The sequence below is a fragment of the Felis catus genome, chromosome B1 (genome assembly GCF_018350175.1).
Source record: "Felis catus isolate Fca126 chromosome B1, F.catus_Fca126_mat1.0, whole genome shotgun sequence".
NCBI lineage: Eukaryota > Metazoa > Chordata > Mammalia > Carnivora > Felidae > Felis > Felis catus.
In genome coordinates, this window is record NC_058371.1 from 138,245,340 (window position 1) to 138,269,731 (window position 24,392).

General features: G+C 39.3%; 1 protein-coding gene across 3 annotated transcripts in view; it reads left to right on the forward strand.

The window, feature by feature from the left end:
• The window catches only part of RASGEF1B (RasGEF domain family member 1B), a 597,383-nt gene that overhangs the window by 226,108 nt on the left and 346,883 nt on the right, over positions 1-24,392 (forward strand). For all 3 annotated transcript variants that reach the window (XM_019829321.3, XM_045056171.1, XM_023252996.2), the window contains one exon: positions 10,114-10,167. In XM_019829321.3, the coding sequence (XP_019684880.1) occupies positions 10,114-10,167 (54 nt within the window). The remainder of the gene's footprint in view (positions 1-10,113; positions 10,168-24,392) is intronic.

Here is a 24,392-nt window from a genome sequence, read left to right on the forward strand (position 1 = left end):
CTAAAGTCAGGTGTTTTTGATTCCTAGGTCCATACCCAGAGGCAGACAAACTATAGCTTAGGGGATGAACCTGGCCCACTGCCTGTTTTTGTACAGCCTGCAAGCTAAAAGTGGTTTTCACATTTTTAAATAGTTGGGAAAAAAAGTAAAAGAAGAATAATATTTTGTGACATATGAAAATTATACGTAATTCAAATTTCAGTGTCTGTAAAATAAAGTTGTGTTGGAATACAGCCACACTTATTGATTTATATATTGTCTATGACTTTTTCATGCCGAGTTGTGACAGAGACCTTATGGCTCACAAAGTCTAAAATATTTACTATCTGCCCTTCTATAGGAAAGGCTTGTCAACCATGGTGATAGATGATTAGTGAATAGAGATCCCGGTACATATTATGGTATTAGATTGCTAGGGTTACCATAAAAAGCATAAACTGGGTGACTTAAAACAACAGAATTTCATTGTCTCACAGTTCTGGAGGCTAGAAGTTCAAAATCAAGGTGGCAGCAGGACCATGATCTCTCTGAGACTGGGTAGAATCCTTCCTTGCCTCTCCCTGCCTTCTGGTGGTGGCCACGAATCCTTGGTGTGCCTTTATTTGCATCTGCATCCATCCAGTCTCTGCCTCCATCATCACATGGCTGTCTTCACTTCGTCATCCTTCTGTGTGTGTCTGTGTCCAAATTTTCCCCTTTCTATAAGGATAGCAGTCATATTGGATTAAGACTCACCCTAATGGCTTTATCTTAACTGGATCATCTGTAAAGACCCTATTTCCAAGTAAATTCACATTCATAGATCCCAGGGGTTAGGACATTAGCATCTCTTTTTGGGGGACACAATTCAACTGATAACACTTTTTTCACTATAATGTATTGTCCCCACGTTAGCATTAGTCTTCTTCTTTCCCTACCTCAATCCCTTTGTTCCTCCTTCCCTGCTTCTTCCTTTTCCTCCCTCTTGCCTCCCTTACCTCAGTCACTATACATTCAGCAAACGTTTATGATGTCCCTACTGTGTCCTCATCCTTACATCCATCACTATGCTAAAGCATAGGGTACAAACTTGATGAAGAGTTGGCCTCTGATAAGCAGTGTGGGTCAACTTCTATCAAGGGGTTTGTATAAGGGACAGTAGATATTACAGTCAAGATTTGGAGGGATCTTAAGCATCTAAATTCCCCAATATTGAGTAATAATATTTCAAAATAATTGATTTAAAGTATTTAAATTTAAATAATTGATTTAAAATATTTAAAGTATCACAGCTTACTGACTCAAAAATTATAGATGCTAATAGACATAGAATTTTAACGTAGACTTCCCTTACTGTTCTTTTAAAATCAAAATGTACTGAAATATTCTGCTCCTCTCATTTGCTTCAGTTCCTTCTATCTCTCTTCCTTTCAGTAGGTATCAGGTCCGATTAGGATATTCTGCTCCGGGAAGAACAATGGAATGACCCTGAGTAGGGTCATTTGGCCTTGTTATATTAAGTTGATGGCTTTAGAGAGATTTGGTCTGCAGCCTTGAGAAATGAAGCTCGACATCACTCAGTGGGTGTCGTTTGCCCCAATATGTTGTATTTTGTTGTGTCTTCATTGAGGCTCTTTGTTGTTCTGCTCTCTCCTCCTGGCACTAATTGGCTATGTTCAAATACTGTCATGAAGTGCATGAAATGTGTTCTGACAGCTTCTCCTCCCTTTGCCCCAGAGCATACCATCTTGTTGGTCTCACAGGATCTTCCTGGCCAGGGTCAGGGGTGTGAGGGTGCAGCCAAGGGAGTCTGGCCTCTTCATGGTGATTCTAGTGGGGGCTATTTGTGGACAACAGCCTCGGGTGCCATCATTTTACCTCTATGTTATTTGTAAGCCATGGAATTCCTTCTGCTTGCTGTATATTCAGAGCTTCCTACTGGTTATCTACCTCAAAGATACTAACCTGGTGGAAATATCGAAGGTCCGCTCCCTGCAGGAAGGGGGGGAGCTGGTACTAAAAATGTAATACCTCTTCTCCCAACGGTATTCTCTTCCTAGAGTTCCTAGAGTTCCTAGAGTTCACAGTTGCTGTCAACCTTAACTTTATTTTTGGACTTTATATATACATTTCTCAGTTTATGTTCGACCTAGCCCTTTTAAGGGAGCTTAAAAAAATCTCGTATATAATTCACTATGAATGCAAAGGCTCATTAGCTTTTATAAATGATGCTGAGTAAGAAGAAATTAGTGTTAATCAGTAAAGAACCTTTGACATTGGTATTGTCAGACTGGAGCAACCTCACTTTGTTAGTTTTTAAATGAATTTCTTATTGTGCTCTGATGGTTACAGAGTACGATTCTCATAGCACAGTTCTGCCCTAGAAATACTTCTGAAGGTCAGTGACCTGAATCTCGATTTGACTACTTACTAGTTAAGAAAACCCGGGCAAGTCACTTAACCTTTCTGTTTCTTGGTGTCTTACAATGAGATTAATAACACTACTTTATAGTGTTGTTTGGAAGTTGAAGTGAAACGATGTGTGTCAAGGTGCTTTAGAGATTGGAATTTTTATGCAAATGTCAGAAGGCATTGGTATTGCCACTAATTAAAATTATGCTTATGGAAGTTCAAAGACACTTTTTCCTTTTTGTGAAGTCAAAAAAGGCATAGTTATCATTGTTGCTAACTTGCTGTGGGTATAGCTGAGACCACTGATTTTCAAGGAATGGTTCCCAGACCAGGAGCATCAATCTAACCTGAGAATGTGTTAGAAATCAACTTCTTGGGCCCTTTCCCATACCCTCTACATCAGAACCTCTGGGAGGTGCAACCTGTTTAACAAGACCTCTGGGTGATTCTCATGCCACTAACACTTGAGACCCACGGACTTAGATAAGTTATGCCCAATTGGGTATGTGTAGGTTCTGAATTTGCTGATTTTTTTCTTAATATGGCTTTCCTCTCAGACATGGAAGGGATCTGAAAAATACAAATGTGTGCACCTAAGATTGAGTTACCACCATTAGTTGACTTCCTGCAACATGCCTACTGGGTGTCCCATTTTCAGCATTGACATAGATCCTAGGATTGGAGGTCCTGGAAGCATTACCTTTGTTAAACACAAACTTGTCAGATTATGACGGGGACCCAGTGAGGGATTTAAGGTGGCATAGTAACAGTTGAATGAGAGGGCTGTAAACTATTCAGTGAGATTCAATAAAGCTGCACTGAGCTTGATTCCTGTTTTGGCTACCTCTGAATATCAAGTGTTGTCGTCCCTCAAACAGTCTTTAGTCTTCCTCACATGAACACTCACCTATTAATGAGTCTGGGCCCTACCCCTGAGATGCTCTGCCAGGTCTCAGAAAAAGCCAAGTGCCCTATTGTACACCCTGTATTTTCCCATCATGTCCCTGGATTGCGGCTATATCGTGGCGGTCATGACAGGTGGTCGGTAGTTACTTGGGTGAAGTGAAAAACAGAGCTATAAACTTAATTAAGCTGGAGGAGGGGAAGGTGGTGGGGAAAACATTAGGGAAATCATGGTGCTATTGTGTTGATCCATAAGGGCAGAGGCACATGGAAGGTGTTTAATAAGTATTGAATGAATGAATGAGGAATGAATTTCGTGTTTTGGGAGCTAACCTGCCTATTTAACTTAAGAGCATCTATCTTATCCCAAATGAACAGACATTATGCCTTGATTGAGTGAACTATTAGATATGTTTAGTTTTAAATGCAGACATAAATAGATTTGATCTTTCCATGGTTCGAATTTCCTCCCATCAGCTTTCCCTTAATTATCCACAAGTGTTCCAAACCTTCATTAGCTAAATAGGATGCAGATGATGGTCATTAGTCTGGGATATAAATCCTGCTGGCACATTCAATGGCTTTTCACTTGGTTAATTGAAATTTTCAGTATTCATGGACTACAAGAAAACACTGTAATTTTATCATTTATTCAGGGGTATAATTTTTTTTCCTTTAGCTGGTCGTGTTTTATAATTATGCACTTAAAAATATGAATGCCACACTTTGCCTGGGGGCATGCCACTATTTTCAGTGTACATGTATCAATACTAGTTTACTAAAGCATGAAGGCCAAATGGAAATTTATGCTTTGTCTAGAAATCCTAAAATTGGCCGACTGTAATGTCTAAGAAAGCATCCAAGTAGTGTGTACTTTGGGGACCCATCAATTCACGTGTAAATGACTTCCAAATTGTTAGCAATATGAGTAGGTCTAGTCCTGACATCTATCACTGAGTAAGAAGTCATCCAGTGTGCCTGTGTGGTACAAATGGCAGGTTTCAAATGGAGATGCTTTACGCAGGCGTCATTCCTTTAAATGGTGCTTAGCTTTCAACTGTTTTTGACCATTTATCAAAACTAGCTGGCCTGTTTTGTAGTGCCTGGCTGAGTGGGAAACACACATACACACACATACAGGAACAACTGGCGCTTGGAATAAAATTTTGTAACATTACCATCTATCTCAGAGATTCGGTTTCTGAATTCCTTAACTTTTATAATCCAATGCTTAAGCCATTCTCTTGCACCTGGCTTTGTGCCAGTTTAATCAAGTAAGCATCATATGTTTGCTGTTTTTAAAATATAAATCTTAGTTACAGACATTACATGGCAGAAATCAGCTCGGTAGAGTTACAGTGTATCTGTTTGTTTGTTTTTTCTAAACCTACTTTAGTGGGACTGAGACAACGTTGTAATAACTCTCAGAGGTAAACTCTCTCTTAAAAAAGAGTGTAGAACATATGGAGTCTCTTTTCAGTGCTCATTTTGCAAACGGGAGACTCCCATCAGTGAGAATGGGGTGAACAGCTGCCCTTCCCGCGTGTTTTTGTAGGCTGGACTGGATGAGCCATCAATCGCTGGTTCTCCGTTTGGGTTCTTGGACCAAGGCCTTACGAGGGCCAGTTTTTCATCACAAGTCACTCTTCCTTCTGCATTGCTTTTGCCTTTCTGCCCATTTGGAATATTTCTATAAATGGCTGTTAATGTTAATTTAAGGAAGATGTGTTTAGCCACCTCAGTCTTCTAAATTGACCATTTTATAAAATGTTGTGTTATGCTTTTGTGGATCACCTGTAAAACTCTCTCTACCTCTGTTAGGTAGTCAAGAACTGACCATGTTATTCAGTCAAATGTTCTTTCCTCAGAGGATGGAAGGAAGAAGTAGGCAGTATATTCATTGATTTCTAAATGATGTGCCTAATAAAATCAGGCCCATTTTCTTTAAATTAGCCAGGGTTCCCATGACCTAAAAGGACATGAATATGGGTTTCCTCATTTCAAAATGAAGAATTCAAGACCTTATGGTCAGCCATCCATCTTAAGCTCACAAGGAGGTCATTTAAGGAGGGACACTAGAATAAATGCCTAGATTCCTGAGCAATGGCCCATTGGTTTATCTGTCTAGCGATTCTATCATAAAAGGCCAGCAAACTTCTAAGTTCTAATAAGGGATCATGTTCAACTAGAGTAAGTCAGTCACAACCAGTATCTGCCCTTGGCAAAGTGTATCAAAGTAAAGTATATTATAGTAGACACCACAGGGCTCTGCACAGATGTCCCGGTTGCTAGGGGAGCAGCTGGCTGACTACTGTCAGCTGTCGGCCCTCTCAGGAAATTGCCCTTGGCTAAAAATAGTCATCTTGTCCAGGGTCATACCTCCTTTCCAGGGCAGCTCTTAGCTCCTCCCAAGATGGGGACCAGTCTACCCCAGTTCAGAGCTCCCCTTTTGGTGGGCTGAGACCTTTGTTGAGTTTGTACCGGGGCCTGACTCCCTCCTCTGCTTGGCCCCGCACCCTTCCCTTTCCTTCCACAAGTGGAGTTCCCGAGAGCATCCTCTTAAGTAAACCTCCTGTGTGCTAATCTCCATCTCGCAGCCTGCTTTTTAGAGAGCCTGATGTGACCTATGTTTTTTAGGTCTTTTCCCAACGCCATGAGTGTCCAGTGTCCTCATTATGTAAGTCTTCATTTCTCTCCTATCAAAATCTGCTTTTGAAATTTATAGGAAAATTAAAAAAAAACATCATCAAAAATCTGCTCATAGGAAAGAATCTGGTGAACTCATTCCCTCTAAGGTATAACAGACCAACAATTATAATACATGAAATTTTCAATTTGCCCCTTTGCATTGACACTTACACCCTAGCATCCCTTGAGAGTTTGTCTATGATGATCCAAAGCCTGATTGGAAAAACAGAGCTCTAATAAGTGAGATTTCAGGTATCAGTATATAAATGGATAACAAGTAGGCCCTCATCTTTCTAGATTCATTTGGCGAATTGCTACAACTTCTATGTATAATACTGTTCACCCCATGCTGGTCAGGGTTAGAAGCCAATGCTCTAAAAAGTCATTGTGTACCATTGTGCTTGTGCTCCTGGGACAAACGCAGCATCATGCACACGTTGGTGGAGGAGACTCATTAGGGGTTTCCTCTTTAGTACAAAAATATTGATGCAATAGTCAAGAAGGTCACAGTGTGGGTAAGTCACCATGTTTTGAGCCTTTCATTTCCAGTAATTAAAGTGAACATGTTATTGGAAGGTTTAGAAAGCCCACCCAAAGTCATTTACAATAGCTGTAATTAGGAAACTGGAATGCCAGTTCAAGTCTTTCGAGGGGAACAAAATGAGACCAACCGAGCGTGTAAGTAAAATCCCCTTAGAAAATGGCCAAATTAAGGATACAGACTCTCATTGACCCATGCCCTACCTCTTCCACACTCATTCCAGGTACTGAGATTTCACTGAACATTTGTCCTTTAGTTCAAGTGGTTCCTTTCTATAAATGTAGCATTTCTATAAATGTAGAGCTATTTGTATTTTTTTTTTTTTTTTTTTTTTTTAGTGAAGCCAATTTCACCCATCTCTGACTCTCATTTCTCCTCCAAACATGTTTCTCAGGTCACCTGAGACTATTCTCGAAGGTTGAATGGCATTGTTTAATTTCAAAGATCATTTCCCCTGGGGCTAGCGTACTAATGTCTGAGTTCTTAGACATGTTCCTTAATTTATTTTCCCCACTGGTATATCTTAAACTTACTTAAAAATGCAATTAGAGTGTCTCAAGTTGCCTCCACATGGAAGCTAGAGTTTGGGTTCTCCAGATTTTGACCATTAGACTGTTTCCTGGAAAAAAATAAGTTACCCCAGCCAGGGAATCAGGGTCATTTCAATGACTAGCTCCCTTTGAGTTTAGACCACTGCTTCTCAACTGGGGGTGAATTTCCTACCCCCCTCCCCCAGGGGACACCTGGAAATGTCGGGATACATGCTTTGGTTGTCACGACTGAGGTTGAGGGGATGTGCTGCTGAAATCTGGTGGGTAGAGGCCAGGGATGCTGCATAGCACAGCATGCCCCCACCTTCACAACAAAGAATTATCCAGCCCAAAATGTTCTAGAAAAATCAGTAGCCAAGCCAGTGGATAATAGACGATAGAAATATACAAAATAGAAAATGTATTTTACTACTATTTGGGAGTCTTTTATCTCTTTTTCTCCTTTCTCCCTCGGCTTCACTTTGTAATGTTTTTATATGTGAGGCTGCTTTTCCAGCACTGTGCTTCCAAAATAGTGTTTTGGGATAGGGACTGCAATTTTTTTTTTTTTTTGCATCCATTCAGTGCATATTATTGGATGCCTTTTTTTGTGGCAGGCACTGGGCTAGTGATTGGGCTATAGCAATGACCCAATTGGGTCTTTACCTTCCTGGATCAAGCATTTGAGAGTAAATATTGGGCCCTCTTTCATAACGTGGTGCTCATGTATACAAATACATAAAGATGAAGGAGGATCACTAGGAAAACATTTGATGGGAAGATTACAGGTGGAGTGGTTCAGTGTAGCATGTGGAGAGCTGTTTCTTTGGCTTTTCTCTCTGTCTCTTTACTGGCTCAATCTTTGAATGACAAGCAAGAATCTTTCCATCCAAAAAAGAATACTGAAACAAGAGAAACTAAAATACACCTGTCAGCAGCAAAGGACAAGATGGCATGGAACTTCCATAGTATATCCAGTCCTGTCAACATGGGCTGCTATTTGTCAGGGTTGTAATTAGGTCAGTGGGTTTAATTATGGTAAGAAGAATGAGTCACATGATCTTATTCTCTTTGAGCAAAGATGGCTGTTTCTTTTAGGGGAGCCATTATTTTTTTCATTTTCTGGATAATTCTGTTGTGTCTGTTTTTATAAACTTTTCATCTTGCCCTTCTTTTTTTGAAATTTGCTTTTCTTCTTTTCTTCTACCACTAAAATTCTTCCCTTCTTCTCTTTTTCCACTTTTAACTCAAACTTTCTAGATAACTTTTATACCTTCCCTCCCAAAAAAGCAAAAACACAAAAACTGCCAGCAAACCATGTATCAAGATCACACCAATCTAAACCTTGAACTTATTTTTTTCATTAAAGATGCTTTTTTTGTATATGTATCCACATCTGTGTTTTTGATCTTTTAATGCTGCATATTATTTTGGGCTAGAATATATGCTGGCTCAGATCTTACTTATCTTTAGGGCTTGTCCCAAAACAAAGCAAAATCATAGGTGAGGTGGGAGATATTTTTATGTTATGCAAGGAAAGAATGTGAGAAAGTTTATGTATATTAGATCTGTAAGCCATACCAAAGTCTTTATTTGTTTTACATTTCTTTTTTCTTTGACTCTCCAACCAAGATAAAATTATCGGCATAAATATGTATATGTGTGTATACATATGTATATACATTCATATTTATATCTATATGAATGTTTACTGTAACATAGTTTGTAACAGCAAACAGAAATAAGCAAAAAGCAACAACAAAAGGTCCAAAACCTGGAAGTTACCAAATATCCATCCGTAAAGGAAAGCATACATAAATATGGCATATCTCTATTATGGAATATGATGAGGCTATTGAGAAGAATGAGCCAATCTATATGAACTGACCTGGAAAGGTGCTGATACTATATCCATTCATTCATTCATTTATTTATAGAGGGGGAGAGAGTGTGAGTGGGAGAGGGGCAGAGGGAGAGAGAGAATCTTAAGCAGGCTTCATACTCAGCGTGGAGCCCAAATGGGGCTCAATCCCATGACCCTGGGATCATGACCTGAGCTGAAATCAAGAGTCAGCCATTCCACTGACTGAGCTACCCAGGTGCCCCACTGATACTGTGTTCTTAAGTAGGATGATATCTCTAGAAAGAAAGAAATTTCTGTACGTGTGTATATAACATAATACAGATAATTAATATGTAATTCATGTAATTACATATAATGTAATATGTATTTGGATAAATGGGGAAAGTGTGTAAGGATTTTGTGTTCACAATTTTTATTATTGAGTACCTCAAGAGAATAGATTTGAAAGGAGATGGACTCATTATGAATATATATTTTGTAATTAAAGAAAAAGTAGAAAGGTTTACTGAAAAATATTTCTGTACCATTTATGTGGTTGACCACAACATCTTTTAACTCTTCACAAAACAGTCCAAAAGGAGCAAGCTTGCATATAAATCCCAATTGGCCTTGCATGCTAAAGTGCTTTTTTAGTGGCTCATGAGGCCAGGAAAATAAAAACATATAGCTAGAAAGTAAATCACGGGGAGAACAAATGTGCTAAAGAAAGTAGAGATGAGATGGCAAGACCTGGTACTGCTGTTCAGATTCACAAATCTCTTCAATCGGGAGAAGCTCCACTTCATCACTCAGGCTCATAATAGGTTTCATCTGAAAGATTGGGCATTTGACATTTTGCACATCTTTAAGATAGAGTACCAAGGTGGGTTCTAGAGTCAGACTTCTTGGCTTTGATTCCTCACCTTTTTCCAAAGTATGTGATTTTTGACAATTAACCAAATTGTGCTGTAGCTACCTTGTTTGTGAAATAAAGGTATATAAGAGTCTTATCTCACCCTATCGTTGTTGGCCCATAATCAATGTTCCAACTTGGGTAAGGTGGCAGTGGGAACAGTGAAGGGCAGGCAGTTTTTAAAATCCAGAGAAGTCAATGGGGTCATAAGAAGTGGTGCCCACTATGGATTGCAAATGAACAGGGCAGGGTCATCATTACACTTTGATGGTTCTAATGTGTCACCCGCTTTCCTGTTTTGTAGACCTCCATTTTCAGCACATTGGCCAGCGAAAAGTCCTTATCTGACTGCAAAAAGGTAAGTTGGCCTCCAAGATTTTTAACCTGCTGTCAGAGTACTAAAAGGCTCCAGAGTTGATGACATTCAGTGGAAAAGCTATGGGATCAATGAGAATGTCCTGGTGACATGTTGTAGCTCCCTTTCTTTGGAGATGGCAATTTGAATGGTTCTCTTTAAGGATGTGGAAAACTCTGTTATCATTTGACAGCATTTTGTTATAAAGCAGCTCTGGTTGCATATATTTCTATCTTGCTATTATCTGACATTTCATTCTGCAAGATGAGCATCAAGGGAGTCCAGGACAAGCTGCATTGCAGGCATCTATATCTTTGTTTCCAAATTTAAATGTAATAAACATAAACTCAACACAGTATAAAAATGATTTTGCATTTTGAAAGCTGATCATATAGCATAAAAATCTGGTTTGGATTCACCACAGTCAAGTTTGAGAAGCTGTCATGCTTTGCAAAAGGATTAGCCTCGCTAGCATCTGATGGAAGACGTTCTGTAATGGATCATGTCTGGAGACTGCCTGCTATAGCAGTAGCAGCGTGTCTAATTCCTGGCCTTCGCAGTCCAGGGGGCACTTTTATCTGCCTCTTTAATCTCAGGTTTAACTAGATCTTCTCCTTCTTGAGGGGAAAGAAGCGATTTCACAGTCTGAACAACTCAAATAAATTCTTTGACACTATCTATTGATATGGAAAACCAGGTGCATAAAGAGTTGACCTGTGCCTCATATATTAGTAACTTGGCATTTCTTAGGGTTTTATATCATGACGTTGTTTTCCTGTGCTGGTTTTGCTTATGAATTTACTTGATATGGAAATAGCTGGGATCTTCATCTTTAAAGCTGATGTGAGAATCCACTATTCTGAATGCCATCCATTTCATTATCTTGATAGTTATTTATTGCCTATTAAATCTCCATCTTGATTGAGTTCTGCTGTGTTCGTCTTGGTCTGGCTGTCTGAGAGTAAGGTCCGTGTCATATTCTTAACATTATGGATCCTAGAGGATGAAGGGACTTCAGGGCTTCTCTGGTCTCCCCTTTCTCCCAGAGTGGGACTGCCATTGATATCATATAAAGATGGACTTAGCCTCTACCTTGATACTCTGTTGACAGGGAACCTAATGACTCTGTTCACTTGTGAGACAAATCAAACTATTAGAGGGTTCTTCATTTTACTGAACCATCATCTGTCTCCTTTTGATTTCTAAGTTTTAAAGTACGAAGGCAGTTAATATGCTTTCTTCTGAATCTTCTCTTCAGCTCACCTATGGGTTAATGATTTTCCTTCTTTATTTCTAGTAGAATATTGTTATAATTGATTTCCAAAATCATAGACTGCTGGGATCTGTCTATCTGGTTTCAAAACTTGGCTCTGCTACTTACCACTTACGTGACCATGGGTTAGTTACACAAGCTATCTGTGCCTCACTTTTATCATCTATAGAATAGGGATAATAATTATATCTACTTCACATGATAGATGAGTAATATACATAAAGTGTTTAGAACAGTGTTCAACACATAATCAATGCTCTATTAGGTATTATTATTATTATTATTATTATTATTATTTCTAGACCGGGTAATCCTTTTTTGTTTTGCATACTCTTTGTTACCAATGCCAAAAATTATGTATTGTTCTTCAGTTGTGGTCAGTTTGGCAAAAGCACTTTGAGACTTTTCACTCTTCATTCAGCAGCTTTGTTTACATACTTGGTGTATACCAGGTACATCATCAGACATGGGCTATGATGCAAGGACAATCTACAGGCTTTCTTTCGTGTAGCACTAATGGTCTAGTAACACGGCGTAAGATGGCATCAGTTTCTATTTATCGGTCATATCCCTCTGTGGGCCTTTTGAAGGGTGAAGTCCTTGCTCATGCTCTTAAGATATTTTCACATGAGCTACATTAAAACATGACTCTCTTATAAATTTATATAGATGAGTCTTTGAGTATGAATATAGGCCATTATGTTTATTTTATTCATTTTTATAATTTTGATCAATCCAGATAATTTTAAAACCCAGTTCTGTTATCCAACTTATTTACTACCTCTCTCAGTTCTGTGTCATGCACAAAGTAGCATAGTCTTTGTGACTGTGCTTTCATTCATCCAGCCAGTCAGTTACCGAGGGTTCACTGAGAACCTGCTATATGTTTAGAACTGGAATATCATGGTGAACAAGTTACGTATGATCTTTTCCCCCATAGAATATATACATAGTTGTTGGACAAGTAAAACTGTGATGGATGATATGATTCTCTTTTTCAGTTGGGAGGTTACAAGATCTTATACCAAGAGAACCTAACCTAATCTAGGAGTCAGGGAAAACTTTCTGGAAGAAGTGGACTTCTTGCAGATACCCAAAGTATAAGACCAAAAAAGATAAAAAAATAAAAAAAATAAATAAATAAAAGCCTGATAATGGAGGGACTTGTAAACCCAGAGTTTGGATTTATTGATTTATTAAATCTTGGATTTATTGATTTATTGATATACTGATTCAGGTAACAGAGCCCGGGAGGAAGTTGATGAGTTCAGATTGGTATATGTCAGGTTTGTAGCGTTTGTAAGATCTCCAAGCAAAGATGACCAGCAGGCATTTGGGTATGTTGGTTTATAATTCAGGAAAACATTCTAAGATAGCGATGTGAATATGGGAGGAATATGCATATATAGAACGATTGAGAGAGGAGGAAAGGACAAGATTGCCTAGGGAATGTGTGAAGAAGAATTGAAGAATGTTTATAAGAATCCAGGAGCATTGGTATATAAGGGCTGGGAGAGGACTATTTCCTGTGAAGTAAAGTGAGAAGATAGGGCCAGAGAAGCTGGAAGAAATCAGAAGAATGTGATGTCGCAGAAATCAAATCAATAAAAATAGAAAGTCGTTAAAAATGAGGTAGTCACTAGTGTAAAAACTGTTGCTGGGAGGTTAAGTAAAATAAGGACTGAAAAACATCCCCTAGGTTTATTGATATCCTAGGTCATTGTTGGTTTTAGTGAGATCCAAGTGATGGGTGTAGAAGCCAGGTTACAGTGAGTTTAGGAAGGAGATAGAAATGGTAGAATGGTCTTCTTTAAAGGAAAGTGTTGGAAAAGAAAGGAAAGAGGTGAGTAGTTAGTGGGGAGTTACTGGGTTGAGGAAGCGTCTCTTCAGATGGGGTAGATTTGAGCAAGCATGGTTAAGTGCTAGGAAGAAGATAATAGAAAGGCAAAGAGATACTAAAGCACAACATTAACCTTAGATACATGAAGGGATGCCTCTTGCTGTAAAGTAGCAGGGAAGGAAGAAAGGATAGAACTCATATGGATAGGAGTTATGAAAGCAGGGAGACAGAATCAGGCCATGTCATTAGACAACTCTGGTCGATTCATCTACTTTTTTGTTGAATTTTTTGGTGAGAAGGTGGTATTATTATCAACCAACTTTGAGTCTACACAACTATACTGCTTCAACAGTATTTATTTAACCTACAGATATTCCTCTACAATATTTTACATAGTACCTTGCACATGATCAGCAATCTCTGGCTGTCTTGCCTGTTCAGTTGGGGTCTGTTTTAATAAAATTACTCTCAAATCTTTGTCTCAAGTAATGAAATCTCTTCTGAACCCTAGATCTGTGTTGTTGATTAACTAGAGGTCTTTTTCACCATGGTGTCTCATAGACCATGTTTTAATGTAAACAAATTTTTTACACATATTCTCTCTCCTGCTGAACTTTTCTCTCTTCTACTCACCACTCCAGTTAATGGCTTTACCGTTCCAAGCTAGAAACCTCAGTGTCATCCTTGATTTCTCCTGTTCCTTTATTTTCCATATCCAGCTAGTTATCAAATTCTGTAAATTCCATTTTTAGATGCCCCTAGAATCTATCATCTCTTTCCTTTCCTTCTTATTCCTCCTTTGGAAGGTTGTAATAACTCCTTCTTTGCTCTTTTCTTACACCAAGTCTTCTCTTCTTCATTCCATTTTCCAAAACACTGCAGAGTTACTTTCTAGAAAACAAACAACAAACACAATTATTCATGTCAAACCTTATTTAAAAACATCTAAGGGCTTCAAATTTTATTCAAAATAGACCCCATACTCCTCTGTATAACTTGACAAGTCATTCCCATTATCTTCAGCCCCATCTCCTAGGTGTATTCTACTAGGTGCTGGGATCTAGAGGCCTTGAGCAGACTGCTTCTGAATACAAAACTTTTTGATAACCTTGTGTCTATGTACAAATTGTTTTCTCTTCTTGAATGCTGCCTTCCCTTTCTTGTTTGCTTAAAAACTTAGTCTTCTATGGAGAGACCCCTCACAGTATCATTTCCTTTTCAAAGACTTTCTTGGTTTCTCCAGGAAAGATGAGTGGTTTTACCTCCTGAGTTCATAACATTTTGTACTTACACCAAAGTATAACACCTAACAACAACCACAAATCTTGTCAAATGTTTACCATATTCTCGGCCCTGTGAGAAGCGCTTTACGTGGATTCTATCATTTGATTTTTATAACAGTCTTCTGAGGTAGGTAAAATTATTACTACCGTTTACAGATAAAGAAATTGAAGCTTAATGACATTAAAGACCTTGTGTGAGAATATTCCAGTAGTGGGTGTTGGAGCCAGGATGTGAATCCAGGCAGTTTGATGCCAGGACCATTGCTTTAGTGTTTTGCTACTTCCTTCTGCCATTGGATTCTAAATACTTATCTATGGGTTCAGCTTTCCTCTGAACTATCTTCTCTTAGAGGAGAGGAACAATGACTGATTCTGTTAGGATGAATAATACCCCGCTGGTAGTAAGAGCTAATAAAGTTTTATTGAGTGAATGGATTTGCTGGATACATGATTGTCCATTAGTGTAATCTTCTGGGACTATTTTGTTAAAAAAAACACAAAAATTTTTTCCCCCTTTTCCTAGGAGTTGAGAAAAGAATATTTACACTCAGAGTTTATTTTTGAAGGCAATTTCTGTACTAAAATAAGGTATTAATGGATAGCTGGGCAGCAGGATGTGATTGAAGTGTTTCGTGAAAGATAGCAAATACCCTACTTCCTAACCACTACCACTCTTTAATTTGGAAAACCTAAAAACATTTAGGGAATATATATGAATCCATTCATTCATTCATGATTATTTATTGAGTTCCTCCTGTTGCAAGGCTGTTGTTATTGTTAAACATGTTATAGAGGAAAAATGAATATGCCAAGATATGAAGAGACATAACTCTAGGACATGTATTAAATCAAAGTAGACTCTTATAAGATAGGTATAATTTATATCTTCTGATTTCTTTCTTCTATAACCTCTCTACCCCAAACTATTTAACTAAAGTAGACACATGGGGGGATGTGTACTGTGGAACAAGCAGCAGAGAATGATCCTCAAGCATGTTCCATGTCTCCTGCTACCTGTTTTATGTTCATTGATATTTATATCTTTGTGTCTTGATACTTTTAAATCTCTCAGTGCAAGATATTTGGACCCAGATATATCAACTCAGCTATTTTTGTATAGGGACATTCTGTCACTGGACTATTGAACTTCCAATACTTCAATTTGAAATAATGGAAAAAACATATTATCTTCACCCCTTCTCGGAGGCTTTTTGCTCTGACCCTGACTCCCACCCCGGTGTATAGGTCAGAGATAGGTTAGGGGTGATGGATGGGTGAGGGTGATGGATGGGGCGAGGAAGGGATAAAATGAATCCCAGGGATGAGTTAAAATATTAGAGATTTCCATTCACGGATTACTTGGAAATGAAAAATAGGGGTTTTCCGGTTTGGTGTCACAATGACCTGCTTTATCCTGTTGTAATGTTTACCTATATACGGTAACCTAGAATCCCAGCCACAATCCTTGTCTGTATTCGTACAATAGGTTCCTCTGGTTAGGGAGTTTATTTAAAAAAATCAGCTACCATTTTGATAGTTTGTTGTACCATGGGTGGGGTAAAGCTCCATTTCTCTCTCTGTATGTCCCTCTGTTCTCTCTCCCTGGACTTCTGATATCTTAACCCATATCAATGACAACTTTTAAAAAATAGTATGTTTCGGAAATGTATCCTTATCATATAGAAAATATTGTTTTTAGAATATGTGGGAACCTGAAGGAAACCTATCTGTTGGTGGCAGCAATTTGTGGGATTATATGTGGTTGTGTTGACTGTGCTAACTATGCACCCTTGGCTTTGACTTGGGCCCATCCACTATTACTAATGATATGTGAATGTGCAGAGCATGTACCCATATTGTCTCTTAGCCCACTGTGTGATATTTTTATTTTTAATAGACATAAGTGATGCTTCTCTCATATAGGCAAGGTAATTTTACTTCAGGAAGAGATAATTAAGAATATAGAATGTATGTTAGAAAATTCGAGTTTTTCATCAGTGTTGATGAATCGGTCTCTGGGTAAACACTGCCCAAGATAGTAATATCAGTAGTTAAGATATTTACTCGCAGTTGGTTCCTCAGCCTTGTGAAACTATACTGTATCTGGCTTCCTCTTTCAAAGACTAAGACTTAATATCTAGACAGTGTTCATTGACTTCTACAAAGCTGGCTGCCAAAGTCTCAGCTTTTTGGCAGAATTTCTGGGCTGGTGGGTCATGGTGGCTTTTCCCCATGCCCCTGAGAAAGGGCATAAGAGCAAATCAACCCTGTCAGCATAAAGGAAATTCCTCTGTCCTCCCCTCTCCACCCCCTGAAAGATAGAATCCCATGTTCTGGAGCGGTCACAATGAAGGGCATCATTTCAAATAAATTTAAATGCTGTTTACTTAAAAAAAAATTTTTTTTTAATGTTTAGTTTTGAGAGAGAGAGAGAGTGAGAGAGACAGAGTGTGAGTTGGGGGGGTGGGCAGAAAGAGAGGGTGGGCCAGAGAGGGAGACACAGACTCCGAAGCAGGCTCCAGGCTCTGAGCTGTCAGCACAGAGCCTGACACGGGGTATGAATCCATGAACTGTGAGATCACGACCTGAATTACAGTTGGACACTTAACTAAGTGAGCCACCCAGGCACCCCTGTTTACTTTTTAAATAGATTTTTTTGGGAAGCTAGGAAGGCTCATTTTTGGAAGAGTCTGTTTTTGCTGACTTGATGTAGTGCTCTCTGTTGGGTAAGGGATGATATATGTATATTTGCAAAGTTCTATCCCTTTTTCAATGTGCCAACACAGGCCACTAATTTATGGAAAGGACAGGTGTATCTCCATGAACAGAGGGAAGCACTTTACCCCTTCCTCCTTTCTTGCCTCCTTGCCTCTCCCCAGCCTTACTCTCCTAGCAAAGAAAGAGTTCTTAGCATTCATTTGCAATATTTGGGATATGATAGGTGATTCTGGATTCCATGCACTCTTCTTTCATCTCTTATTATCTGATTCTGGTTTTTATTGTTTCATTTTTCCAATCCCACTCTCCCGAGATGCAACATGGTGCAGGGGTTAAGAACACAGGATCTGGAGACCAATTTCTGTAACTGGAGTCCCAGCTCTATCATCCATCAGCTCTATAACTTTGCCCACAGTTACTCAGCCTCTCTGTACCTCACTTGTCTCATGTATAAAATGAGACAAATCATGGTATAAACCTATAGAACTGTTGTAAGGATTGAATAGGTAGATCCATGTAAAATTCTTAGAACAGTGTCTCAGTATGAGATGTTCATTATTCCACCCCTGTGCTTGCAGAGAATAATTTGAGCCTTGGTATTTTGAGTCTCTTTGTCTTTTTGCTCTAAAAGAGTAGCAGCATCAAAGAAAATACATCAATAGACTTGAGCTAAAATGCACATTTGCAAAATGTAAACTAGTTGCACTGGAGAAATACCCTTGTATGGGTCTCTAATTCTTAGTAATTCTAATTCTTAATAATGAGAATGCACTCAAGTTCAATATTATTATGGGTTTCAACTCTGTAGGAGCAAAGCATTTCTTAATAAATGAAACATAAAGCCTTTCTAATAGTACAGTGAGTACACTTTTCTGTATCTCTAGCATCTTTCACAACTTTGAGTCCATAGTAGACATTTAATAATGTTTGTAAATTCGTAAACTTGGCATAGTATCATTTCACCAAAAGCTTCCAACAGAAGGCTCAAGGTGGAAAAGGAAGGAATGGGGAGAACCCACTCTTTGTATGTCCTCTTATGCCAGCACCTAGAATATTCACAGGTAGGTAAAAATACCTTATCACTTGCTTGGAGGTACAGAATAAAATATAAAATATCCCTGTCCCTCAAATAAATATATATCCATTGCCTTTTCTAAATGTTGAGATATGAGTTCCTTTTGCCCATTAGCCTATACTTGTCTCCTTTTTGTAGGTATAACATACACCAGGCATTTTTGCAACCATAATTTCTAGCCTATGCATCTCAATAACTTTCACAAATTTCTTTTTCTTTTTTATTTATTCTTCTTTTTCATCTTCTTCATTTCTCTATTTAGCTTTCTCTACTCCCTCCCTCCTTACTTCCTTTTTTCTTCCCTTGACCTAATATATCAGGTAACAAGGTATAGGTTATAAGCTGTGTCCATCTCCCCATCCTACTCCCCATGGACACATCAAGTTTATTCAAATCTTCTTTAGGCCCTGACTGAGAGGGTAGTTTGGATTCACCTAATAAATTCCCCAATTTATTAATTAGTACATATTGAAAGTCTTTCATGATTATTTGGAGGATAAAAGACAAATGAGAGCGTCTGGGTAGCTCAGTCGATCAAGCATCCGATTTTGGTTCAGGTCATGATCTTGTGGTTTGTGAGTTCGAGCCCCACATTGGGCTCTGTGCTGACAGCTCAGAGCCTGGAGCCTTCTTTGGATTCTGTGTCTCCCCCTCTCTCTGCCCCTTCCATGCTCATGCTCTGTCTCTCTCTTTCTCAATAATAAATAAATGTTAAAAAATTAAAAAAAAAAAAAAAGACAAATGAGTCCCTGTCATGAACGAACTCATAGTTTAGGGGGGTGGGCAATACTATACTTGGATAAATCACAACAGGGTAAGTTCCATAATGACTGTATAAACAACTTTGCTAGCAGAGAAGAGGTTGTGATAACTTTCCCTGGGAGAGCCACTAATTTGGTCAGTCTCCCCCTCCTGTTCTTCTCTTACCAGGACAACATCTAAATGCCCTTCTGGGTTCTCTCTGCTTGGTGGCCAGGACTATTTATGTTTTGAGTCAGAGGCTGGAGGGTGGCCTTCTCAAAGACTTGCCTGCCCCATTGGAATTAGTGGGATAACTCCAGTGTTGCTAGCATTTTAAATATTGTTATAGGAGATCATGTACTCTGTCCTGCTTCTGGGGTTGAGCCTAAATTTAATGATCTTTAAAACCACAGACTGTGTGGGCTTGTGGACTGCCTACATACGTTGAAAAAAAATGATGCTGCTGGTATGGAATTGCAAGATAAGCAGAGAACCCGGTAAATGACTCAGTGGGAGTTTTCCCCAAGGGAAGGATAAAGAAAAGAGTGTACTGTTTTTTGGCAAAGGAAACTGGCACTTAACATGATTATTGCAACTCTGGGCACTTGGGTTTTCCCACCGGGGAGATCAAATGTGATAACAGCAGGGCTGCTCTTCCAAAGCAGAACCTTCGTGAGCTCCAGTCTCCAACTGAGATGTCAAATGGCCAATATCCCTGGCAAGAAGAGCAGTTTAATTAATTAGAGCCTTGAGCTGGCAGCTTGCCGCAAAAGCACCTGAACTTGGTTGCCTGTGAAGAGAACTGCAGAAGGCTCCTTCAAGGGACTCGCTGCTCCCCAGAAGCCTGCCTCAAGTGTCCACCTGTCTCCGTGGGAAAGACTCCTGATGAGGGATCTGTTTCCACTTGATTTTCTTTATAGAGAGGTTTCTGGCAAAGTCTTTTCCTCTCCTGAAGTCCTAGAGGTGGATGACAAAAAGGAAAGTGTTGTTTTCAGTTTCTGTTTGGAGAGCCACAAAGGCCGGCATCTGGAGTAAGCAGAAGGTGTTTAATGAAAGGTTGCACTCTGGTGAATCCGAGCTTGTGATCTTGCATTATGGAAAGCTGGAAATCCTAAGGTTATTCAAGCAGGAAGAGGCCTTGCGGCTGGTCTAGAGTCATCAAGGTAATCTGGCATTTTGAGAACCATCCCCCTGTTACCTCTTAAGGGACTTTGAGACTCAGGTGTCAAAAGCAATGCTACCAGGTGTCTCAGAGGAAGCATCCTGCAGCTTTGCAAATGTTTTGTGTGCCCTTGTTGTGCCTCCATGCAGCACCTTCTGCTCAGGGTTGCTATGGGGATGCCCTCTGGAAGACTGTCTTCAGTTTACTTCTAAAGGACAGAGATAGGCTGGAGGACAGAGCTATGCTCACCCTTCCTTGCAGAGATATGCTGAGGTGCAAATCACATGATTGCAATGAGGACCACTGACGGTGCAGCTTCCGGTCCTGCTCCAACCAGGGCATCTGGCTTTCTTCCTTTGGTTTCAGTCTTAATCATGACAGGGGAAATGCTCTGTGTGACCATTTCCTCAGTGCCCCTCGTAGCTCTCTAAAGTTTTCCAAAAATCTTGTAGGGCTCTAAAAGAATGTGGTAATGTACTTTTACTCATCAAGTGGAGTTATTTCATTTGTTGGTAAACATAAGCCATGTAATATGTAGAATATTTATAGCATCAAGTGATATAATCTGTAGTTGTATGTTAAGTACTAAACGACTCTGGAGCCAAACTGTCTGAATAAAATGCTGCCTCCAGCATTCATTAGCTCTGTGATGCTCAGCAAGTTACTAAGCCTCTCTGTGCCACCATTATTATTATTGTTTATTATTTCTTCTTCTTCTTCTTCTTCTTCTTCTTCTTCTTCTTCTTCTTTCTTCTTTCTTCTTCTTCCTCCTCCTTTTTCTTCTTCTCTTCCTCTTCCTCCTCCACTTCCTCCTCCTCTTCCTCCTCTCCTCCTTCCCTTCCTTCTTTCCTTCTTCTCCTCCCCCTCCTTTGTTTTCAAACGAGAAAATATAAAAACATAAATGTAAAATTAAGATATTGTGTTACGGAGTGCCTAAGTTAGCAAAGTATAGTATTACTTAAGAATGTGGGAATGACCAACTAAGGATATGGTGATCAAAGTCTGGAGACTAAATGGCCTTAGCCAGACTGAAAAGAGCAAGGTGAGAAACCAGGTGAAAGAAGTTTGGGGAACACTACTTTTTGGGGATGAAACTAAACAACAGACACAAAAGGAGACAAAGCTAATGAGCCAGGAGAGAGGGTCTGAGAGTTTGAAGATATTGAGAAAAGATGAATCAATTGGCACAGCAATGTTTTGGAGATAGAGAGGAAAGGATGCTGGCCATGGGAGCCAGAGCACAAGTATAGAAATTAACCTTGACTAGAAGGAGAAAAACCTCACCTGCACAGAGAGCATTTCAGGATGAATGGATCTAGGTGGGGATAATAAAGGTACCTACCTCAAGGAGTTACCCCTCGGTGATGACATCAAACTCAAATCTCATCAGAGTCTACTTCATTTCTGGAACTGGCTTCTCTTGATCTAGAGACAGATCTATCTACCCCCTCCATGGCAAATTATCTCCCTCCCTCCACAGGCAACAGACAGTGGTAAGACACAAATGAGATAAGGACATTACTTCCTATCACCAGAAAGGGGAGGCAGACTCAGGGCAGCTGCTGGGTGTGTAAGCTGGACATCTGTGCGTTACTTTGGGTAGCCTTCGCTTCTGTCTCTAGGGGAGACAGAGGCCCCTGGCTCTGCCTCTGAGAGGGTTTTTTTTTTTTTTTTTTTTTTTTTACTGTTACCCTCTTTGGCCACAAATGAAGGTGGCATTACAGAATATGCCCTCACCAAGCTGTGAGCACAGACATCAACACTGAATACTATACCTTGCCCACTTCTAGCACTCACCTGCTGATGTAGACAACTTCATTCTTTTTTTTAATTAATTAATTTTTAATTTACATCCAAGTTAGCTGGCATATAGTGCAATAATGATTTCAGGAGTAGATTTCAGTGATTCATCCCCTATGTATAATACCCAGTGCTCATCCCAACAAGTGTCTTCCTTTATTTTATTTTTTTAAATTAAATTAAATTAAATTAAATTTAATTTAATTTAATTCATTTATTAATATGAAATTAATGTCAAATTGTGTCTTCCTTAATGCCCCTTACCCATTTAGCCCATTCCCCCACCCACAGCCCCTCCAGCAACTCTCAGTTTGTTCTCTGTATCTAAGAGTCTCTTACGTTTTTCCCCTTCCCTGTTTTTATATTATTTTTGCTTCCCTCCTTTTATGTTCATCATGTGTTTTTGGAAGTTCCTAAGAGTTTTTCACATGGATTTCTCAGCCTTCCTTGTGGAAGTCTGCTAACTGGTTAGATGATGGAAGTTGGTCATTGCTTTGACTGCTAGCTTTCCATGAAAACACTGCTTACCTGTCAGCCAGGTGGGCGGGCAGGCACCACTGCTGTGTAGCTCTGCTTTAGCCCCTGACAGGGGGCTGCTATTCCTCAGTGATAAAACTGGAGAACGCCTCTCCCCCCCAGCTCTGCGAACAGCTTGGGCCCTCAGCACTGCTGTTCTCAGAGTTCCACAAAGTCTTGCATGAACACAGTGTCTTCAGCTTAGGGTCTTAACCACCTTCCCCACTGAAGCTCAGGACCCATTCCTGAATCTAGGAGGAAAGGTATATGCCACAGCATCCTCTCCACTATGCTCCTCATCCATATCTTTCCTTTCTCCTGAACACCCTTGTACTGAATTTTCTGCCTTCTCTTTTCTTTTATCCAAGCACAGCTCCTGTGTCTCAGTCCATTAACGTATGTGCTCAGATGGTCGCCAGCTCAGTTTCATAATAAACAGGTTTCTTAGAATCCCAATCTGGACAGGTAGGATGCTCTGATAATCTACTTCTTCAAGCTGTGAGTAGCTCAAAGTCTTTGCTCACAAGACTCCTAGTTCTAGAAAAGCATGGAGGTTAATTAACCAAAATGTTGGTCTTTTTGTTCCTTCAGACACCAGTCATTGCTAGAGGAAATCTGTGTTTATGTTTCTAATGCTCTCTATCTCTGTAATGTGCATTTCAGCACTGTCTGGATTTAAAGGATTGAGAGAGTCAGAGTGTCTGTAGATTCTTATCTTGACCTCCATTCATAAACAAAGGAAGCTAGATCATTTACTGAACCACCCATTCAACATCCTTAGAACCAAGCTTGCTACCTCAACATTTTAAAAGTTAAATCACTATGTTGTACACCTGAAACTAATGTAACTTCGTGTGTTTAGTATACTCAAACAAATAATAAATAAATAAATAAATAAATAAATAAATAAATAAATAAAAGTTGGCTTTTGTATGCAGGCAAGCTATTTCTAGTGGAATCAGAGAGTACCAGGTAAGGTCATAACCTAGTCAGGAAAACCTGCCAGTTTAGCTTTAACTTAATGTCATTTTATTGCCATTTGTAAAGTTTTTTAAAAAAAGATTTTATATTCTTTTTAAGTCAGTCTCCTCCCTCCCTTCCTTCCTTCCCTCCTTCTTTCCTTCCAATTCCAGTATGGTTAACATACAATGTTATATTAGTTTCAGGTGTGCAATATAGTGATTCAGCAATTTTATACATTAGTGCTCTTCATGATGAGTGTACTCTTAATCCCCTTCACCTATTTATCCATCATCCCCCTATCCACCTCCCCTCTAGTAATCATAAGTTTGTCTTCTAAAGTTAAGAGTCTAGGGGTTCCTGGGTGGCTCAGTTTGTTAAGTGTCCAACTCTTGAATTGAGCTCTGGTCATGATTCCAGGATCATGGGATCGAACCCCACCTTGGACTCTGCACTGAGCATGGAGACTGCTTGGGATTCTTCCTCTCTCTCTTTCTCTCTCCAGTGCTTGCACACTCTTTCTCTCTAAAAAAAAAAAAAAAAGTCTGTTTTTTGGTTTGTCTCTTTTTTCTTTATTTTTTAAAATTCTGCATATGAGTGAAATCATATGGTATCTGTCTTTCTCTGACTCATGTCATTTGACATTATATCCTCTAGATCCCATTCATGTTGTTGCAAATGGCAAGATTTCATTCTTTTTTTTATAGCTGAGTAATATTCCATGCCCCCCCCCCCAACATACATCTTTATCCATTCATCTATTGATAGACACTTGGGCTGCTTCCATAATTTGGCTATCATAATAATGCTGAAATAAACAGGGATGCATATATCTTTTCCAGTTAGTGTTTTTGTATTTT